The 21,535-nt window shown below is 33.9% G+C and overlaps 3 protein-coding genes across 9 annotated transcripts; 1 reads left to right on the top strand and 2 right to left on the bottom strand.

The window, feature by feature from the left end:
- Nucleotides 1–7,656: 7,656 nt before the first annotated feature.
- On the bottom strand, nt 7,657–8,064 carry LOC130815636 (protein S40-1-like). The gene has a single exon (XM_057682126.1). The coding sequence runs from the start codon at nt 8,062–8,064 to the stop codon at nt 7,657–7,659; it is 408 nt and encodes a 135-aa protein (XP_057538109.1).
- Nucleotides 8,065–8,201: 137 nt separating this feature from the next.
- On the top strand, nt 8,202–11,333 carry LOC130815635 (probable ascorbate-specific transmembrane electron transporter 1). Its single transcript, XM_057682125.1, has 6 exons — nt 8,202–8,317; nt 9,533–9,561; nt 10,091–10,230; nt 10,461–10,509; nt 10,714–10,913; nt 11,013–11,333. Exons 1-6 carry the CDS (start codon nt 8,202–8,204, stop codon nt 11,268–11,270), a joined length of 792 nt encoding a protein of 263 aa, XP_057538108.1. The 3' UTR covers nt 11,271–11,333.
- Nucleotides 10,835–21,401, bottom strand: LOC130815826 (mediator of RNA polymerase II transcription subunit 18-like). Of its 7 annotated transcripts, none has more exons than XM_057682325.1 (7): nt 21,317–21,401; nt 20,512–20,582; nt 18,721–18,820; nt 12,725–12,785; nt 12,294–12,650; nt 12,074–12,195; nt 11,148–11,288 (listed from the first exon to the last, which is right to left on the bottom strand). In XM_057682325.1, the coding sequence occupies exons 2-6, from the start codon at nt 20,545–20,547 to the stop codon at nt 12,093–12,095; spliced, it is 657 nt and encodes a 218-aa protein (XP_057538308.1). In that variant the 5' UTR covers nt 20,548–20,582; nt 21,317–21,401; the 3' UTR covers nt 11,148–11,288; nt 12,074–12,092. The 7 variants fall into 7 exon arrangements, with proteins under 7 accessions (XP_057538303.1, XP_057538302.1, XP_057538308.1 ...); XM_057682324.1 differs by having other exon boundaries at nt 12,079–12,195; XM_057682322.1 differs by having other exon boundaries at nt 12,079–12,195; nt 21,110–21,351.
- Nucleotides 21,402–21,535: the final 134 nt, after the last annotated feature.

Raw genomic sequence — 21,535 nt, 5'->3', positions numbered from 1 at the left:
ATATGCAATTTTAGATTTGTTGTTGATAACATTAATAAAGAAACTGTTTTGGATTGATTATTGCTAAAAATATTATGTGTAATTTTACATAAATAAGAAGTGTGTAGAATATAATGAATCATTTAATATTTAATCTTAAGAAAATTCTAAAATAATTCGGATTTTAAAATATAGCTATTTAAATGCCATGAATCAATTATTCAACATACAAAATGCAATTCGAATCTTTGTTATCTACTTGAGAAATAGCTTCATATAGCTTCAAGACAATGTCTTCCGCATGAAGCTAACAAATATCTCAATGTCAACTTACCTAAAAAACATAGAAAATACTCAATCGCCTCCTGCTCACATTGTATTAACATGGAGAAATAGACTCATGGTCTTAAATTCACTTTGCATAACTAGGAATGCACATGGTTTGGTTTGGTCTAGTATGATGCTAATAAGACCAAACAAGAAATTCCAGTTAGGAAATTATTCAGACTAAATCAGACCATTTAACACACCAAATCAGATCAAATTGTCCGATCAATGATCTGGTCTGGACTAGTCTTGTCAACGATAATTTTGCTTTTTAAATCCTTTTTCTCATATAATGTAAATATTTATGTAAATATTTTGTACCTTCAATTGATTAGCTTTTTAAATCCTTTTTCTTATATAATGTAATTATTTATGTAAATATTTCGCACCTTCAATTGAATCTATATAAGTCATGATTACCATTTAAAATATGATTTTTTATAATAACATAAAACTTAAGACGAATTACATATTTAAATCAATTGTTATGGACTCAAAGATAAATTAAGTAAAAGGGAAAATGATGCGAATATGGGGATGGTTGACCCAAGAACCCGTTTAATCCTACCAAGAATGATGCCAAGAACACTCTTGACACAACGAAGAACACGAACAAGCCTTCTATTTGTATGAAACAGAAGGATGACAAGAACAATTCCTTTGGAATGGCTCTGTGTCGTGGATAGAAACAAGTGACCTTCACTCAGTCACTGGCCTCTTCCTCACACTAAGATTAAGATTCACTCTCTTAACCTTCGTGGAAAAACCGAATGCCCTCTTTGCTTCACTCACAAAGAACTCACCCAGGATTGTAATTGCACTCAATTACTTTGAATGAAAATTCATTAACCAAAACTCAATTATGATACAATGAGGTTGCTCCTTTATATAGAGCTCTAACGGCTAGTTTGGGGAGCCTAACAAACATAACTAACCCCGTGCCTTATTATTTAAACACGTGCAATATATGAACATTAAAACAGAAACATAAAATAGACTAAGTATTCTGAAATCAGTCATTATCAAATATCTGTAGAACACACGACCTTGTAGCTGTTCTTGTGGGTTCTGTGAGGGCTAGCACCATCATCCTTGGGTCTGGGCTTTTTGTCTCATGTCTAAAGATGCCATCCCTTGGATTTCCATGTTCATACGTGCACCAGGCTAGGCGTTCCAAGGCTCGCAAGGTGGGCTGGCAGACAGGCTGGTGTTCTGCTTGTTCTGTTGTTTGCTGACTTGGGAACAGGCCTCTGTTCCTGTTCTGTTTGATGGTTGTTGGGAGATCTTCTATTGTTCCCTCCTGGTCTTCCCATGCTTCTAAGTTCCTCTTTAATCCATTTTGAAGGTGATCCTCTTTATTCTTCAAACAAAAGTCAGCAAGTTCCATAGGTTCAATAGCTGAGCAAGTGCAATGATGCAATTATGATTTTCTTCCTTTGCCTTGGATTGTAGGCTATCCATAATTGCATCAATCCCTCCTTCTTTAAACAGAATTGTCCTCAATTCTGCGTTGCCCTCATGTTCTCTGAATTCATCCAAGTTGAAAGCCTTCGAGATCCCATAGTTGTCCAGGAAATCCAAATGCATCCATTGCAAAGTTTCTTCTTGCAGTTCCTCATGCTTGATTTCTTTGCTTGGTTTGTCATTGCATTGTTACTTTCCTTTGGTGCAAGTCATGCTTATTGTTCCCTATTGTTGTAGTTTCCCTACAGCTTGTTGTTGAACACCTGTATGGTACCTACAACCTAAAGGAATGTCAATGATGGTGTCTTCCATGAAATAAAAACCATTCATCTCACAACATTCAGATGAATTTTCCAAATGTAGTTCATTTAATTCAACATCATCAATAGGTATAGCTTTAATCAACTCAGTGTCTAATGCTTCATCCTCTAATGATTCCAATGCTTTGGTTTGCTGTTGGGCTTGATCCTCACTAATCTCTTTAGTGAACAGATGCACAGATTTCCTCCCATTCTGAAATCCTTTATAACATTCACTCTTATTCACAATACAGCTTGTTTTCTTGTCTTCATGAATTGGAAATCATTCTCATCACAGTATGCAGGTGGGCTTTCCTGATGTAGTTTGTTTATCACAATATCATCAACAGTCAAGGGTTTAATCAACTCAAGATCTAATACCTTATCTTCTAATGATTTCAAGTTTTTGGATTGCTGTTGGACTTGATTCTCATTAGTTTTCTTAGTGAACAAATGCACAGACTCACTCCCATTCTGAAAACTCCTTCGTGACGATTACTTTTGTTCAAGTCATAGCTTATCTTCTTTTGTTTTGTAGGAGTAGAAATGGTCTTATATGGAGATAGGGGTTTAAGATTTGTTAATTTTCCCTCATTTTGGACAAGTCTGGTCACTGCTTGTGCAAGTTTTTGAATGGCAAGGGCCATCTCAGCAAACCTTTCTTCTGTATTCATGATGTTCTCAATACCACAATGCAAGAATTTTTCAGAAACAAAAACAAACGCACAAATGCAAAACCCTAATTTTTCGGAACAAACTTCTTGAATTAGATTGTTATGATCAATTTTTTTTAAAGAAAACGTAATATTCAATGATTCACAACAAATTCTATCCACTTCCTAACAGATATCACAGCTACAACAATTAGAGATTGAAATTCAAGAATCAGAAATCGCATATATCAATTTTCTCAGCGAAGACTCAATGTTCGAACATTCAGTTTACAAATGTCGACAAAATATCAACAAACATTCACTTAGGACGTTCAAGAATCAAATCTAATGAATTAATTGACAAAATTTGATATGTATAATGACTCAGAAACAAAATATCAAAAATCAAATTGATGCACATTCATTCATGCGATAATCAGAATTTCAGAATTTTTCATTCCTCAATCCAATTCATATAATGACAACGTATAATGTGTACTATTTAATCACAAATGAGTAATCAACAAAGAGAAATTGAATTTCAAAATTATAAGATTGAATTCATACCTGGATTTGTGAAATTGAAACGAAATTGCACAATACCTGATTTTCCTGATTACCCTTACCAGAACGTGAGTATTGATCTTGATTACCTGATTTTCTTGACTCCTTTTGATCGTGTCCCTTCTCAGAACACAGCTCTGATACCAAGTTGATGCGAATATGGGGATGGTTGATCCAAGAACCCTTGTATCCCCTTCAAGAACGTTGCCAAGAACACCCTTGTCATAATGAAAAACACGAACAACCTTCTGTTTGTATGAAACAGAAGGGTGACAAGAACAATTCCTTAGAATGGCTCTGTGTCGTGGATAGAAACAAGTGACCTTCACTCAGTCACTGGCCTCTTCCTCACACTAAGATTAAGATTCACTCTCTTAACCTTCATGGAAAAACCGAATGCCCTCTTTGCTTCACTCACAAAGAACTCACCCAGGATTGTAATTGCACTCAATTACTTTGAATGAAAATTCATTAACCAAAACTCAATTATGATACTATGAGGTTGCTCCTTTATATAGAGCTCTAACGGCTAGTTTGGGGAGCCTAACAAACATAACTAACCCCATGCCTTATTAATTTAAACACCTGCAATATATGAACGTTAAAACAGAAACATAAAATAGACTAAGTATTCTGAAATCAGCCATTATCAAATATCTGTAGAACACACGACCTTGTAGCTGTTCTCGTGGGTTCTGTGAGGGCTAGCACCATCATCCTTGGGTCTGGGCTTTTTGTCTCATGTCTAAAGATGCCATCCCTTGGATTTCCATGTTCATACGTGCACCAGGCTAGGCGTTCCAAGGCTCGCAGGGTGGGCTAGTAGACAGGTTGGTGTTCTGCTTGTTATGTTGTTTGCTGACTTGGGAACAGGCCTCTGTTCCTGTTCTGTTTGATGGTTGTTGGAAGATCTTCTATTGTTCCCTCCTGGTCTTCCCATGCTTTTATGTTCCTCTTTAATCCATTTTGAAGGTGATCCTCTTTATTCTTCAAACAAAAGTCAACAAGTTCCATTGGTTCAATAGGCTGAGCAAGTGCAATGATGCAATTATGCTTTTCTTTCTTTGCCTTGAATTGTGGGCTATCCATAATTGCATCAAGAAAATATAAAATGTAAGCTTTTAATGGACAAATATCAACTAAAATGGGCAAAAAGATAAATTATATAAATCCTAACACAAATTTAACATTTAATCTCTTTACCATATCTTAATATTTAATAATTTTAAGTTACACTAAACGTTTAAATGTATCTTACACAATATTTAGTGATTCTAATTTACAATTTTGGGTATCATTTTGAACATGGTGATCAAACTATTTAAATTAGAAGTGTTTAAAATCGAATACCGGATCAATTCGAATTCGAATATTCGATTTTTCGGATAGTGAAATTAATCATGATCCAGTTCCAATCCCAAAAAATCAGACATCCAGAATTCAGATATTTGATTTAATTAGAATCGGATACAGGATATCCGATTAAATTCTTTTTTTTTTTGGCTTTTTAAAAAAGAATTTACGTTTTTTTACACTTAAATATTTAAGCTCACTTTGTTTTTTCCTTTAATCAAACTTATTTTTGATACTTTGAAAACAAATTATTTTCGGAATAGAGTTGATTTTCAAAATTCTAAATTTATTAATAATAAATTAGTTATGCAAATTAGTTATAATTGATAATTGTACATATTAGTAAATTCAGCAACCTGAACAAAATTTTAAAAATGATATGTACTTTAAAAATAAAAAATAAAAATTGAAAAATCAAATAATCCGAATATCCGGTTACCAATATTACGATCCAGATCTGGTATTCGGCCGGATACTCACTCCGAATTATTCGATTTCCAAAAATCGAATAAATTATCCAAAAGTGGTATATATAATATTGTGAATAAAAAAAATCTGAGATTAAAATTATATTAAAAGTTGGCATGCAATACTAGGACCGACTATTTCAATCCAAACCTACTCTAAAACAGTTTTCCGTCTGGTTTGGTCTAAAAAATAAAAGACTAAAACCAGAATGGAAACCATAATTAAAAATAAAATATCTAAATCAGACCAAACCATTTAAACCATAGACCAAAATAAATGTTAAAAACTACGGTTTGATTTGGCTTGGTCTATTACGCGTAACAAATCAAATCATCCATTCCATATGCTCAAGTAATCAAAATGCAATTTTTCATTTATCATGAAAATTAATCATAAATGATATAGCACGTTATGGAAAATTAGACTAACCTATGTATAATAATATTAAGGGGTACTCAAAATAGGATACAAGATCAATCTAAATCCGAAAATGTAAACATTTGATTTTTCGGATAGTGAAAAATATGATTTGATTCCAATTCAAAAAAACCAAATATTTGAATCCAAATATACGCTTTGATCCAGATCGAATACCGGATGTCTAATATTTAAATTACTATTGAAAAGTTCAAGGGCTATCGTCTCATAAGTTTTTAAGCAAAATCACAATTAAAATCAATTTAGTTCTTACGCAATCGATGAAATATCAACTAAAATTTGGTGGTCAGGTTGTGCTTGCATGAATCATCTAAGTAGTAATCCATCAAATGGATGTGAAAATAACTTTCTTGTATGGAAAGTAGATAACAAGTTTATATAAAATAATCCAAAGGCAGTATATATTGTGAGAACAAAGTGTGTAAACTTAACGAATCATTGCATAGACTCAAACAAGCACCTAAATAGTAGCATCAACTATTGAATAAGGCAATATATATTGTCCTTCATATTCAAACTGAGTTAAACCGATAAATGTGTATTTAGGAAAGTTTATGCTCTTGGCATAGGATTCATCAATTGTCTATAAGTAGATGATATGTTCATATTTGGAGCTATTTAGTACAATTCCAAGACACAAATGATTTTTTTATCTAGATCCTTACAAATGAAGGTTATGAAGAAGGCTAATGTGATCTAAGATCATATTAGATGGTAACAGACTTAAATTGAGTCAAGTTCGTTTTATTGATAAGTTGCTCAAATGATTTCATATACTACCTCCTATTTAGCCTAAATGTCCCATTTGATTTTTGGCACTATTCACTTATTACTCTTAATTTGTATTTTACTCTTAATCTATAAGTTAAAACATAGTCATGTGGGATCTTGTTTGATTCGTCTCAATACAAGGATTATTAATATCAACTTTTTATAATTTTTAATTAAGAATAATTTAAGATATTAAGGGTTAAAATGTTGTCTCGGCAAATGTGAAAAGTCAAATGGAATATTTAAGCTGAATAGGAGGGAGTATTTGACAAAAGTCATATCTCAACTCCTAAGGATCCAAGTTTGAAGTTATACCGTCATACCAATGTACTAATACCATATTTGAAGATTCCAAGGGTTATGCACAAAGCCCAACACAAATATTGCGGTTATTGAATATCTATTAGAAGAATATTAAAATAGATGAAGGGTAACTTGAATTATGATATTACTTATGATGGATTTGCTCTTAATTATAGCCTACTGCAAAGACTAACTGTAAATGGTGTCTTTATTTTTGATTATGTGAAAAGTAGCTCAATTTAGATGTTTTTCATTTAGGACATGAGTAGATTCAACTGCACAAGTGGAATTAGTTGATGTCAACCTAAGTCAAGGAGAATCCAATTCTCATAAGATTAACCTCTTATTATGAATTTAATGTGTCCGAACTCTCTTTGACGTTTATAAGTAATAGGTTTTAGTAACCCAAGTGTGCTTAATATTGTGATGACTAAAGTTCTTAAGGTCTAGAATTGAAGAGTTTTATGTGAAGTAAGAACTGATAGGGATATCTTACATGTAAAAAGATGCTTACTCTATAAGTTTGAAGTGTGGTTGTTTTTAGGTGATCCGCAACATATAATCTCATTTTTTGTTAAAAGAAAGGACTTAAGTTGCTATTTTACTCTGTTTGAAACATAGTAGAAAATAAATTATATCTACTTGTGTAAAAATGCAACACCAAAAAAACCACAACCTATAAGATTTTTTTTTTTTATACAGGTAGAAGTTGATTGGAACACTTGAGAATTTCATGAATCCTAGTGTGGTCTTTTTGGGGTACATGTTGATCCTGAAAAGTTGAGGCAATTAAGTCTTAGTTGGTTCCAACCAATCTACATGAAGTTAGAAGTTTTCATGGGTTTGTTTCTTTTGATAGGTGGTTCATCCAAAACCTCTTTACTGTTATGACTTCTATTACTGTTATCAAAACACTCTTCTTCTTCAATTAAAAAAACAGTATTCACAGAGGAAACTCCATGAAATTATACAAACTCAAAACTGCCAAAAATATTTGTAAATTTTCCTTCTGTATTTAAAATCTCTACTTTAAACAATCAAGATTCAAGAAATCCAGTCAATTCCAGAACAGAATTCCGAACATAGATCAATTTCTTGCCACGATTTCTACTCGATTTCCTCTCGTAAGTATTCAAATCCCTAGATCTTCGATCAACAATCACATGAGGAGGAACAATCTCATTATTATCAGAAAATTGCGCACCGAAATCGATTTTATCATCGTAACGAAAAGAAGAAGAAGGAGATGAAGATTTAAAATTAGATGCAGGAATATTGACAAGAACAGAGCAGGATTCTTTTTTCCAGTAGAAGATCTTGTTGCGACGAATGAATGATCTTGAGTTTGAATCGGACTCATGGAAAGTACTCTGATCATCATCCAAGGAGGAGAAATTGTCGGAGAAAACGATTTCTGATTCATCAAACTCGAAGAATTCAGCCATTTTCAGTGTAGTTTAAGTATCCATTTAGTACCTACTCGAAGAATTCTGCTGTTTCATCACTTTCTTCATTAAGTTATGTTCCTTTGCTTGATTCTTTTCTTGGGTCGATCTCCATTAAGCAAGATTTAAATGCGCAAATGGGTTGTTGCTTGTGTTTGAAGGCAGCCATTAATGGCGGAAATTTAAAGGAAAGAGAAGGAGATTTGAGGAAAAGGGTTTTACCTAAAGTTATGAAATTGTTAAAAAATGATGGGTTTAAAGCAAAAGAGCTCTATTAGGAGTAATTGTGTTTTAATCGAAGAAGAAGAGTGTTTTGATAACTCACGTGACACTTTACGTGCTGGTCAAAGGTTTAAGGTAACAGTCAATAAACGATAATTGTTAATAGGTAGTTATTTGCAAACATTTGTATTATATTAGGTAGTTTTTTGCAAAAAGATTTAAATAAGATAGTTTTTTTTAAAAAAAGACATATAAATTAGATTATTTAAATTTCTGTGATTTTCAACTCATTAGCTAAGTATGAATGTGAGAAAAACATCATAGTTTTCATATGTCTACAATCTTGTATTGGATTTCCAAGTGACTAATAAAGTGTTGCAACACAATCTTTAAAGTTACTATTCATTTGGTGATTAAAGTTAAAAGTTTATCGCCATACCTTTAACGAAACTATAAATATAAGATTATAATACGTAGTAATTTGTAATAATTACAAGGAAATAAAAAACAATGAATATCACCCACAAGAACCCTTTTGAAGCTTGAACATGAACACCCAAAAACAATGTAGATGACAATTTTGAATCGAAACTCAATATTGCATTAGAGGGAGTAGAAGCATTACCTCAAGAAATACTTCTCCTTTTCAATGTCTTTGTTATCATTAAGTTTTGCTCGATTTTCATTTGTTTACAAATGACTCGACATCACCTCTACTAGGCACTCATTCAGCCATTTTGACATACGAAATAATGCACTCCTATCCCCATACGATAGCAATACTCATAAATCGATTACCAAATACTCTAACGGCCTATTGATTTGTAGTATAAATTTTCATGATATGTATCATGTCATTACCATGATAATGAAAGTTTGATCATAAAAAAGTTTTTTTATACTTAATTTTTCATTATCACCTTATACCACATGTTTAAGTGGTAATGTATTGGAATGAATTTTATGAAGTAAATGAGTTTGTTGAAAGAGAATAAGTATGGCCATTAAATTTATCAAGAGATATTCTTACTAAAATTACACTAATATTTCATTGTCATTTTCACCATTTAGTATTGATTACCAAACAGGCTGTAAAAGTCTCGTGTAAATCAAACATACCATTTTCCACTACCAGCAATAAGTTAATTTCTATGGCACAAGTAATGTGAATTGTGATAGATAAGGTACCAAACTATATTAGGCCAAGTTGTTTTCACTTTTAACTAATTAATAACTTTATTTGCAGATTAAACCTCAATTATGAAACCAAAAAAGGTGAGGAATTTTCCACAATGGACCCACCAAATTTATAAGCCGAAAATAGAGTTTGATTGCAACTGTACTAAACTACAAGAACTATAACCAGAACAGAATAAAGCTGACGAGTAATGATATTAATGCTTGAAAATGACGTGCAACTAATCAGAATCAGAGCTTAGCCATTTGAAAACACAAATTGTTGTGAACTATTATATATTTTTTAAAATATTATAAGTAAGCATTAAGAAGATGTAAGTAGACATTTACGATATTAAAAGTAAATATTAAGGATACGATAAGTAAGTATTAAAAATATATATAGGCATTAAGAATACGGTAAATAGACATTAATCTTTAATGGGTTGGATTTGAAATACGCTTCTCAAAGAAACGGTCTCTGAGTGGATTAGCTGATTTGAAAATTCATACAACCACATCCCCTAAATGCTAGGGAAACTCCCAAGACCCTACTTTTCTTCTAAACCCTTCTATAAGTGATAATAACTCTTGTCTTTACTTTCCACATCTCTAATGGCTGCCACAGGCAAATCTAAAGCTTCAGTGATTCCGGTCATACTCGCTCATTTGGTGGCTGCCGTGCTCGTTGCTTTGGTGCTTGTTTGGCTGCTACACTTCCGGGAAGGCCTTGCCTTTCGTTCTCATATCAAACCGCAAATTTTCAATGTATGTATGTCTCACCGGTTTAATTTGTGTTACTTTATTATGGTACAACGTCCTGCTCATTTTTCTTCATCGTCGTAAAAAAACGAACATTCGACAAAAAATATAGCAAAATAAATGTGACGGTGTAGTAGTTGCGAACAATTGATTCATTGGACCGTGCAACTGATTGTGGTTTAAGTGTATGTTGAGCTGCTAGCATGTATCATATTTGGTTTACGCTATGTTTGCAGGTTCACCCGCTTCTAATGGTTATTGGGGTCATTGTCACTGGTGGACAAGGTTTGTTCGCTACCTACTCTGCATAAACTAAGCTTTGTGAGGTTATATTTTTGTTCAATATTTTATACTATCCTGAGTTTTAATAAATATCTGCACTTCTCCCAAAAAGTCATCAATCACATAAAAGGAGAAAATATAGCTATTAAAAAAACAACAAATCTCATGGGGCTAGAAGATAATTCAAATTTTCATAATGCAAAATAGCAATCATGGCATACAAAACAGTCCCAGGAGCAAAAAGCACACAAAAGAAGGTTCATTTGATACTTCATCTGATAGCTCTTATGAGCGGTATCGTTGGAATATATGCAGTATTCAAGTTTCATCAAGAGCTATCAATACCACATATATATACTCTTCATTCTTGGGTTGGTATAAGCACCATCTGCCTGTACGGCTTGCAGGTAAACTACTAACTACTAATTGCTAAGAATGTGTATACAAATAGAAACTAACCTTTTTGATAATTCAATGAGATAATATGTCAAATCTTGATGTTTCAGTGGATAATCTCATTCTTCACATTTGCGTTTCCACATTCGAAATCAGCGGCAAGAGAAGCAGTAGCCCCATGGCACAAGTTTTTGGGCATTTTCATATTCATACTGGCAATATGTACAGCCATGATGGGTTTGATAGAAAAGTTTACGTTTTTGAATCTCAAACGAAGCCAAGAAGCACTCGTAATGAACTTTGCAGGATTGATGATCATATTATTTGCAGCTATGGTTGGACTTGTAGTCACCATTCCAAGTGTGTAATCATGATATATATGTGCCCTACAACAAAAAAACTCGAGTTATATTATTATTTGAATACAGGCATTATTTCCCTAGCATATGGCACACCGACTCCCCATTTTGCTCCCTTTCTAAGTCTACTACAAACCCGTAATCCAAAGCGTTAGGGTGACTAATATCACCTCTTCAATTACACCAAAACAGAAGGAAAAAGAGGGGGGGGGGGGGGGGGGGAGATATGAGGACAAATGAATCATTTGCAGTCTATGTTATTCAGATTCTTCATTTTGCTTCACGTACCAGTGTCCGATCCTTGACGCTCAGACATTGGTATCGCACTTAGAAACTTCATTTTAGGCGTAAAATTGAATATTTAGATGTATACTATACTCGGACACGTACTAGTATCCGACATCAGTACTCGAGTCCACGCAACATAGTTTGTAGTCAGTAGCCAATAATTGCGCTAGGTATGGCGGACTAGTTGTGGACCTTGTGGTTAAGAACAATTTGAATTGAGCTTGGATATACTTCTACTCGTTAAAAACTAATACGTCTCAAACTCAATTATTTAATAAAAATTTCCATGTTAGGCTATGACACTTCAGCAAGTTCAAGTCCATAGCCTAGGAGGATTCTCTGTCAGACGCGTAATTTATAGTCCCTACTTGGTGTCTCCAACACAGACGAGACATAGTTATAAATCATCACTGATCAGCATCTAAATGGCTGGGGTCCACCAAGTGATTGTGCTTCATACTTATCTATAAAAAAGAATTCCCACTTATATAAACCTCCCAAGAAATGATACAATAGTTTCTTACCCTACCGGCTCATTAGAAGCTAAACAGTTGTGCCTCCTCCGACAGACATCAGAGATGCAGCAGCAGCAGCAGCTGTAGGGACGATCCCAGTTGATACACCAGGTTTTGACAAGTGTAACAGCCTGAAGTTGCTCCACGAAAAAGGAATATTCAGCTTTGACATAGAACAGATCAAGCAAACTAAATTCACAAATAAATTACATTAAAAATGCAAGCTTACGGAGCAAGGTATTCACAGAATGAAGAGACAGCTGTCGCGACTTCAGCATAGTTATCATCTGTAGCAGGAGCTGTAATTTCAACTATTTGTCTTCGTAATGTGATTGGTTCAGCTTCATCAATTGCATGCAACTTCGGCAGCTTATTGACTGAGGAGACAGTAACAGTCATCGGAGCACCTCTATGGAAAGTGAAGGAAAAACCCACCCGTAACAGTTCATAATCCAATTTATAGCCAATAGAATAAAACCAAGGGACGGCATTCTTGCTAACTTTGCTTTCGACCATGGTCCGAACTAGAACACAGATCTGTTCAGCACCAGCACCTCTTATTGCGCCACCAACATAACGAACAATCCTGCATAATACAAATCTCTTTGTACATCAAAATGAACCAGAGCAAACAACATAATAAAAGAAAATTTTGCATACCAAGTAGGCTCAGGTTGCTGCTCCAGATCACAGATAAGTTGAACCTCAGAAGACACATATCCTGCAAGTTGGAATGGTTGATTCAATATTTCCAGCTCATTTAAAAAACATCATATAATATAAGTCAAAAACTTCTCATGCATATCCATGTCATTTTAATAATAAGACAATAGTAACCAGATTGGACATTAGGAGAATCACTAATGACAACGAATGGACCATGAAGAAAACATACTATATCTGCAATAAATCTGTGCCAAAGTGAAATTGGACATTATGTTGCCGAGGTCTCTAAACTCCAATGCATGAAAGAGGAGCCGGTAAGAAAATATAGATCGAGAACATAGAGCTAGCAGAATTGCAGAAGCAATGAGGATGTTGACAGTACACAGACAAATCTAGACATGACCCTGAGATAAATATATGCTAGGAAAAGCTCGCTAAGGCCCTAGAGAGGAGAACTTCATGTCGAGCCAAACAAGTCAAATGTAAAAAATATGCTTCATCGGTAGACTACTCCACAAGAAATGACAAAAATATAATATAACAACATGTCAAGGATGCGGAAGATATCCTGTCCGAACAAAGGTTAATCTCGCAGGTTCATTCCCTGTACTCATAAGCTTTGCCTTCAGTGCCAGCAAGTAGAAAGATGGTGCTGATTACCAAGGTTGTTCAAATCGGGATTATACTTTGAAACGAAAGCAATTCTCATAATCGAATCGTAAAATCGACCGATTCTACATATTTTGCAGGCTTAAGAAGTAATAGTTGTTTGTATTTATTCTTTAGACATTTTCAATGTAAAAAACACTTAGATTCATTTGTATCAATTATTTTTGCAATAATTCATAAAATATCTAACTCTTACTAGTATTCAATATCATTTAACAAAAAAACAGACAAATTGAGTTAGGGTCTATACAGACCTAGACAAAAAGAGTGCATAAATTAATTTTCACCACCAAGAAACATTTTTTTGCAGTGCTTTTGCATTACAAAAACAATGAGGTCTTAGTAACAATATTAGACAAATAATTTGTTTATATTAACATAAATAGAGTCAAAATAATATCACATAAAAGGAAAAAAAAAGAATTCAAAGGACGAAGTTTGAATCAAAATCAAAATAATACACAATCAAAATCATAACAAAAAACTCAACATGATTCATAATGGCGACATGACCAGGAAATAATGAATGACATAAATCAAAATTATAAGAAATCAAAATGAAACCTTTAATTCGAATCAAAACAAAAAGAAATAAGGATAAAAGGTAGACAATTCAAAATCAAACCTGACATTAAAAAAAGTTAAGAAATCAAAATCAAAAAATAATATCAATCTACAATTCAAAATCAAAGAGAGAAAGTAAAGGGAAAAATCACATACAAGTGGGTTTGGGGATGAATGACACGAATGCTTGAGTAGATATGAAGAAAAAAAATGGCGAGAAGAATTGCAGAAACTGACGAAGAACGGTGAAAGACGATGTGAAGAGACATTTCTTCCAATTTGAAAATATCAAATAGGTCAAGAACTATCGCATGGCCTATAATATTTAAGAATTGTCGCGTGAAGTGCCCATTTTCCAAATTAGTTAAGATCGTATAACTCTGTGATTTTAAGGATTTAAACTGATTCGAACAATTTTACTAGCGACTTTAACCTCGATTCAACTCGGTTGGTGCAATCGGAATCGTACAATTCTATGATTCGAATTGCGAATTTAACAACTTTGCTGGTAACAATAGCTTTATTTGAGAGCTTTGGTTGATCCACACCGTATTCTATTCTCGTAAGATGATACACACTGGCTAACAGCCCGCCTGGTGCTACATCCTGTCTCTAGATCAAATATGCTAGAGCGTCTTTATGGGGATATGTTTGATAAGGTATGGCACTTTGTAAAATCCTGCCGGCCGAACAAGCAAGGCCAAAGCCAACTGCTGACCTAAGAAGGACGCTTGCGGGAGAGTTTATAGTTTCTCGACAGGTGAATGCTTTACCAAACTCATATACAACTCCTTTCATGTGTAAGGCTCTCCTTTCTCGATTGGAGCTAGAAGAACCGGTGTAAACGAAAAGCTTTCGACAATAGCTCTTTCGCTAGGAGGGAATCAGTTACGAACGAGCGACTCATGAATGCTGCCAGATCAAACGAGCCAATAACTCGAACGCCTTCGGTTTGTTTTTTGAGCAAGAATCACAGCGTTACCTTACCTTCACCATGAAAGAAGGCAGCCTGCAAAGAACGTAGGAAGACTCTTTCGTCCTCAGACTCGGTATACTAGCTAAGAGTTAGACAAGCCTCGACTCTCTCTGGGTTCGTTCGGAAATCATGGTAGTCTTTGGCGGGAGGTGGAGACATTTCTGCGACCCCCTTAAAAAAAAAGGAAATGCGGGTAGGGTAGAGCTCCGCAGAGGGTTTGAGAATAGGGCAGAGTTATGGCTTTATTCCTTCTTAATCTTTATTTTTAAGTAAAATTGTTATTAGAATGTTAAGGATAGTGTAAAAATGTTGTAATGGTTGCAATCGCGGTAATGGAACGGTGATGTGGTAACAAGAGTGATGCGGTTATCATAAATATTGGTCAAAAGCGTAATATGTCCCTTGATACGGCCCAAAATGCAGATTTTTTACACCTTTACAACGCGGGCAATATCAATATTTTTTTGAATACTATTACAATGCGACCAATGTGATGCGGGCTTGCTTTTACACTATGATGCAATGTTACAAGAACCCTCCATTTTGGCCGGCTCACCGGTGTGTGGTATGGCTGGTACAAATACCGGTGTTGGATACGTGTCCGGTACGCCAGATTGCACAAGGGTACGACATCGTTTCGTAAACCCAATTGTTATTCTCTTTAACTATTTTTGTATTTCTGCTCCTTTTGTTTCTTTTTTCCTTCCTCTTAAGGATAAAAATGCTTGGCATACCTTTTAAATTATTTTGCCGTATCACCGGTACACGTACCTAAGTCTAAGTAACATAGCTATGATGTAAAGGGTTCAATCATAGAAAAGAATTGTGGATATTGTCGTTATTGCAGTAAGGGATGCAATGTTGCGGACACGACACCTCACGGTGTTACGATTCGACACAACATCTCACGGTGTTACTACTCATTTCACGGACATAGCAAAGTGAATTAACTTGAAATCCATGTCATCATAGTAATTCAACATTTATACAGCATATTTGAATTAAAATTGATAATAGACCTCTTAGAACTAAATACATATTTGAAAATAGGTTATAGTAGCTAATTAGAATTGCAGCTTATTATGGTTCTCACTCTAACATATAAAATCACCTATTACATAAAGGGGTTTCCTGTAATGGTAAGCTCAAAATTTGATTGACCTTATGTAACGGAACAGTCTCATTATAATTTTATGGGTTCATTACCTTTCAACATAGAGAACTGAAAATTAATTTGTAAAACAAATCTAGTGATATTAATAAAAGTGAGGCATGACTTTATAATGCAAATAATTAACAAAGTGATCAAAGGTAATAAATAATACTCCTAGCAATAGTTACATAGTGTGGCTAAAGGTTATAATCACAGTTACAAACAGTGGCTCTAGGTCATAAACACAAGACCGTGGCTCTTAATTATAGTTGTTAAGAGTACATACCATAACTAGTCCTATAAATTTTTTTATAATGACTGATCCAACAAAAAATGTACCACGGTGAAAAGCTTGCTTAAAAACAAAGTCACAGACAAGTCTAAGAACTTTAACAAGGTGTAAGAAGCTAATGAAAAAGCTATGGATTTGAAAACAAAAATAGCAGATTTCAAGTATGACGTTAATAAAGAATCTGTGAAAACTAGCTACAAATAAGTACACAAGGGAATAGATTTTTCCAAGAGGATCCTAAACTTGAGGTCAAAGCTTTGAAATCTTCCACTGAAGAGAATCTACAACTCCAATTAGATAAAGTGGAAAACGATTACAAGTCTTTAGATTATAAATTAATTGGCACCATACACAAGATAACTTTTCTCTTAGAAACTACGGTAAAGCTTTTGACCTTATGTTCAAATATAATTATAATGAGTTGGAGCATATGTATAAAATTTTCCCATACCAAAAACATGTATACGTTTTAAACTTGTATGTACACCTATTTTCAGCTTTCATCACTTTAATTGGTTTTCCTATAATCCAAACCATGCATGATCATCTAGACGAAGTTTGGAATGTTGGATGTATGCAAGATTTCCCTTGTAATAACAAAGAAGTTTTTCTAACTGACCTTTAATAGAAAACATCATATAGAACTTATAAAAACGAAGTGCACATGAATTAATGACACATTTTACTTCAGTCCATATTATATGACGCCAATGAACAAACAGTTGTTGCCTCGTTACATCATCTTCATTGGTTTTATGAGCTACATAACATACACAAACCAAAAGAGATTGATTTTGAATGAACCAACACGTCTTCAAATAAGCTTTTAAATTTAAACAATAAATATGGTGAAATAATTAATGGTTGGCCTAACAAAAAATTCTAGTTTTAAAGTCACAATCTTTATCCCTACTGAATCATTATCAAAGCCTTTCAATGGTTAGAGAGGTCGCGGGTTTGAAGCACATAGATAACTAGAAAGCTTGGTTTTGAAAGGCGCAAAGCTCACTGAGGCGCAAAAGGGTCTTGGAGAATTGGCGCAAGGACAAGACGAAAGTGCAACCTGTTTGTAGGCGAAGCACATCTTATGGCTCATAAGCTAATATAAAAAATTCTAGAAAATAGCACAAGATACGCAGTGTATCAATCTAAGTATTATGAAAGAAGAAAGAAAAAAAAAAGCATACAATAGGATAAAAATGAAAAATTTAGAAGAAACAAGAGAGATAAATTGAAGAAAAGGGAAATTAAAAGAAAATATGAAGAAAATTATTGGGAAAAAACTAAACAAAAGCATTAGACAAATAATCGAAGAAAAAGAAAACTGAAAGAAAGAAAAACTAGAAAATAAAAGAGAAAATCAAAGAAGCCATACGAAGAGAAGAAAAAGGGTGAATAATCCCAAAAGAAGAAGAATAAAAAGAAGATGAATTTGAAAGAAAGGAAATAGAATAAGAGAAAAGGAAAAAAAAAAGGAAGGTATCCAATCGTCTAGAGGTCATGCGAGACAAGTCTAGAATGTTATAAAATTGTAAGTAAATCCACATTTTGCCCCTTTTCATTTTTAATCTCCATAAGTCTATTAAATCCTTTTCTTTATTCAAAGAAGACAACATTTTTGCCTAATTTTGATATGACAAATTAATAAAAAGCATTTTATTCAAATAAAAACCAAAAGAGCATAAAGCACAAGAACCACAAAAGCGTGCGCCTTTTGTATGTTATTACCGAGGCCAGATTAAGTAAAGTGATTTTCCTAAAGCCTCCATTCAAGGCACGCCTTTTAAAACCAAGTTAGAGAGCTAATAGTTGTTATAGGATCACATCATAATTGTAGCAACTAAAAAAGATACTTTAACCTTAATTCAAACAAATCTAAGAATTTATTAAAAGGACAAGAAGATTTAGGAATTTTTCCAAGAGAAATTATGATTACAACCTCTCTCTTATTACTGTCGGATTGGTACATTGGACTACGATGAACACTCTTGTTTTTTAAGAGTAATTTAGCTTTGATTTTACATAATTTTATATACGGTGATTTTGCCATATAATTTTCATCTTTAAGATAGTATTTCAATCTCCAAAGAGAATAGATGTTACGGAAGAATCACTTTATTAACCTAAGATCCATCAAATAACATCTTATGGAAAAGGTCTCTTCTCATACGTAGAGCCTTACCAAACTTGTTTATAAGATGCTAAGTATTATTTCTACAACTGAGTTGCTAACAAATATTCAAAAAGTATTATCAAAACACAATGCATAGAAAAATCTAAGCAAATACTATAATCAAAGTCACCATAAAAACTAGAAAGAAAGGATAGAAAATTACCAAGGATTGGGATGCTTTTTAAGCATAACTCGTGAATCCTTAACGGCTTCTTATTGACTCCACAAAGCCCCTGAAGAAGAATCTCTAGCGCTTCCACGTGCTGCAGCACAAAATTTGTATTGAAAAAGTGAATTCAAACACTGAAGAGTTTGTGTAACCACCATAAAAAGATCCCAATTATATGAAAGTTAAGGCAAAATAACTTGACCCACATTCAAAAGTATGCGATATCTGTATGACTATATCCACATTGAATAAACTATTCTATTTGTTCTGCTTTAAAGTGAAAAATGTGGATAAAACTCGGCCACCTTCCTAGTTCCCTCCTTCTCACCATTGGTTGATAAACCAATTCCCCCTTCCCTTGCCTCTTACTCTATCCTTTGCTCCTCTTTCGGTCTACCACATATGTAAATATGTAATTGTTGTAAGTCGTAATTGATGCTCAAGTTACAAATATAACTAGAAAGCACATTGTACTAGCACATCGACACGAGAACACTATTAAGTAAATTTCTACCCACTTTCTAACTTGTTTTCCCTCCATTTTCTCTTTCATCCTCCTTCTTTGCATCCACATCAGTGATAGCTCACTTAGCTATTCCTATTGTTGATTTGTGCATCCTCTTAGTCTATAGGTGAAATTATGCCCTGTTTTTATGTAATTTCTTTGTGTAAAAAAGTGTTCTTCAAAGTAGGAAATTCCATGATTTTGTGGATCCCTAGCAGCCCATTCAAAAGTTGGATAATAAATCACTTAGGAGGGAGCTCAAAAGGACGGAAAGCTGGCCAAGTATTTTGAGGGTTGGACCCAAGCTAGTGTTGCCACTCATATTGTCCAATATATAAAGAGGAACATGCCCTTCCCCACCATCACTTAAAGCAACCCCTAGAGAGGGCCCTCTTTAGGAAGAGTGAGCACTCCTTTACTTGTCATGTTGTCGTGTAAGATTTTACAGCAGCTCGGAGCAATAGTAAGACAGGCCCTTCACTACCACTGTGCTTCCATAAGTAGTCATCCGCTAACACACTTGTGCTTTCATATTTATAAGGAACGGACTTCACTTTCAAATAAGTGACTTAAATTAGCAGACATAAACTGCAAGCACTCCCTTCTTAGAGAAGATCGATGATTGTAAAGTATTTTGAATCTACATTTAGCATTCATTCTACGTTAAGAAATTAGAATATTTTTTTCGGATGATTAGAAAATAGAATATTTTCATTACTAAAAGTACTAAATAATAAAAAGGATCCATGATTTAGAATGTTTCCATTAATACATTACTGAAAAGAAAAAATTTCAGTTATTACCTCTCTTCAATACAAGCCACTTCATCCTGATGTATCCACTCAAATTAACCAGTTACAGCGCAAGGAAATGTTTCGAACTTACGCATTTCCATCACTTCACTTAATAATTATCATGGAATTCTTGGAGATATATGCTTTACTAACTTATAACCAAGAGTATTCAAAAAATACTATGTAGTGGTATTCAGATTGTGGAGTTGCAAATAGCATGCTTCTCAGTGTTGGGAAAACCATTTCTTATAGGGCTAATGACTAGCCATTGTAGTACAATATTCTGTCATCTCCTTGTGAAATAGAATGCCTAAGGTAGTAAGGTTTGACATAATTTTTGTTACTGAGAAGCTACATTTTTAATACTTTCAGCACAACCAATTAAGCTAACTACAGCAAAGCTAGTGCAGGATAAAAACAATCTCACTCTGTTAAAACTGAAATAACTAATAAATATCAGAAAGAAAAAGCTGCCACGGAATTCACCTGGGTCTCAATAATTCCCTGAACCACACACTCCATAGCACCTGCCTCCAATCAGAAGTAAACTCAAGATTCTGAAAAATCAGGAAAACATAAAACCATTTGAGAATTACCAACAATATTGTTTAGTTTTTAAAATTCAAACAATTAAAAGATGAGCACAAGAAGTGTCCCTAAACAAGTTTCAAAAAAACATTGTCCGAGATCAGGTTACATTGCAATCAGCTTGGGTTATTTTACTTGGGTACATCACTCTGTCATTCCTTATTTTGAAACACTAAATAAATGAGAACCTCAACCACAAAGACTTTATAAAACCACCATCTAGTGGCAGACTAGAAAATTAGTAGGAGCCAATCAAACCACATCAAGGAGATTCAAAAGAACAGAAAAGGACCTCAAAAGTTTGAATCACGACAACGTAATATTTTCTTTACAATTACAGACATTTCCCAATAGCAAAACAAATACATTTAAGAAAATTATGCTTGTTTTATGAGATTCAATAATTCAGAATTATATGATGATATTCGGGGTGTTTTGTTAGTGCAAACTAGTAATTATGAAAGTTACAATCACAAAGTAGATAAAGATATTAAACCAAAATGAGAAATGACACCACATTGTTTTGAAGGTGAGGAAACTCCCAAGATCAACTAATCTTGGACTATATAACCCCACCTATAACAATTGAAAGACAATTTCATTAATGTGTAAAGATTTGATTTCATATACAATCAATGGAGGAACACTCAATTGGATCTCTAAGAAGAAAGTGAAAAAAAACCCCCAAATCCTATCCATAAACCTTTATCTTTGTTGAGGCTTTCACTCTCTCTCTAAATCCCCTTGAAGAATAGGTTAATGTTACAACTTATGATAATACAAGTGATCAGTATATATACTAAGGAAAAGAAGAGAGGTTATTTTAATAACCTTAACCTCATGCGTGCCCACAAAATAGAATCGAGCAAATTAAGAACGACTTGAATGAGTTGCCCCTCTCTGCGAACCTGACTAGGGATAG

Source organism: Amaranthus tricolor, chromosome 6, assembly GCF_026212465.1.
Source record: "Amaranthus tricolor cultivar Red isolate AtriRed21 chromosome 6, ASM2621246v1, whole genome shotgun sequence".
NCBI lineage: Eukaryota > Viridiplantae > Streptophyta > Magnoliopsida > Caryophyllales > Amaranthaceae > Amaranthus > Amaranthus tricolor.
This window is presented reverse-complemented; position numbering and strand designations above follow the sequence as displayed.

Coding starts and splice junctions, on each gene's coding strand:
- LOC130815636 (XM_057682126.1), bottom strand. CDS start 8,064: ATGGCTGAATTCTTCGAGTTTGATGAATCAGAAATCGTTTTCTCCGAC.
- LOC130815635 (XM_057682125.1), top strand. CDS start 8,202: ATGGGTTGTTGCTTGTGTTTGAAGGCAGCCATTAATGGCGGAAATTTA. Junction 10,231..10,460: donor TCAAACCGCAAATTTTCAAT/GTATGTATGTCT, acceptor CTATGTTTGCAG/GTTCACCCGCTTCTAATGGT. Junction 10,510..10,713: donor CATTGTCACTGGTGGACAAG/GTTTGTTCGCTA, acceptor AATGCAAAATAG/CAATCATGGCATACAAAACA.
- LOC130815826 (XM_057682320.1), bottom strand. CDS start 20,547: ATGGAGTGTGTGGTTCAGGGAATTATTGAGACCCAG. Junction 18,821..20,511: donor AGGGAATTATTGAGACCCAG/GTGAATTCCGTG, acceptor TTTGTGCTGCAG/CACGTGGAAGCGCTAGAGAT. Junction 12,651..12,724: donor CAGCAACCTGAGCCTACTTG/GTATGCAAAATT, acceptor TGTATTATGCAG/GATTGTTCGTTATGTTGGTG.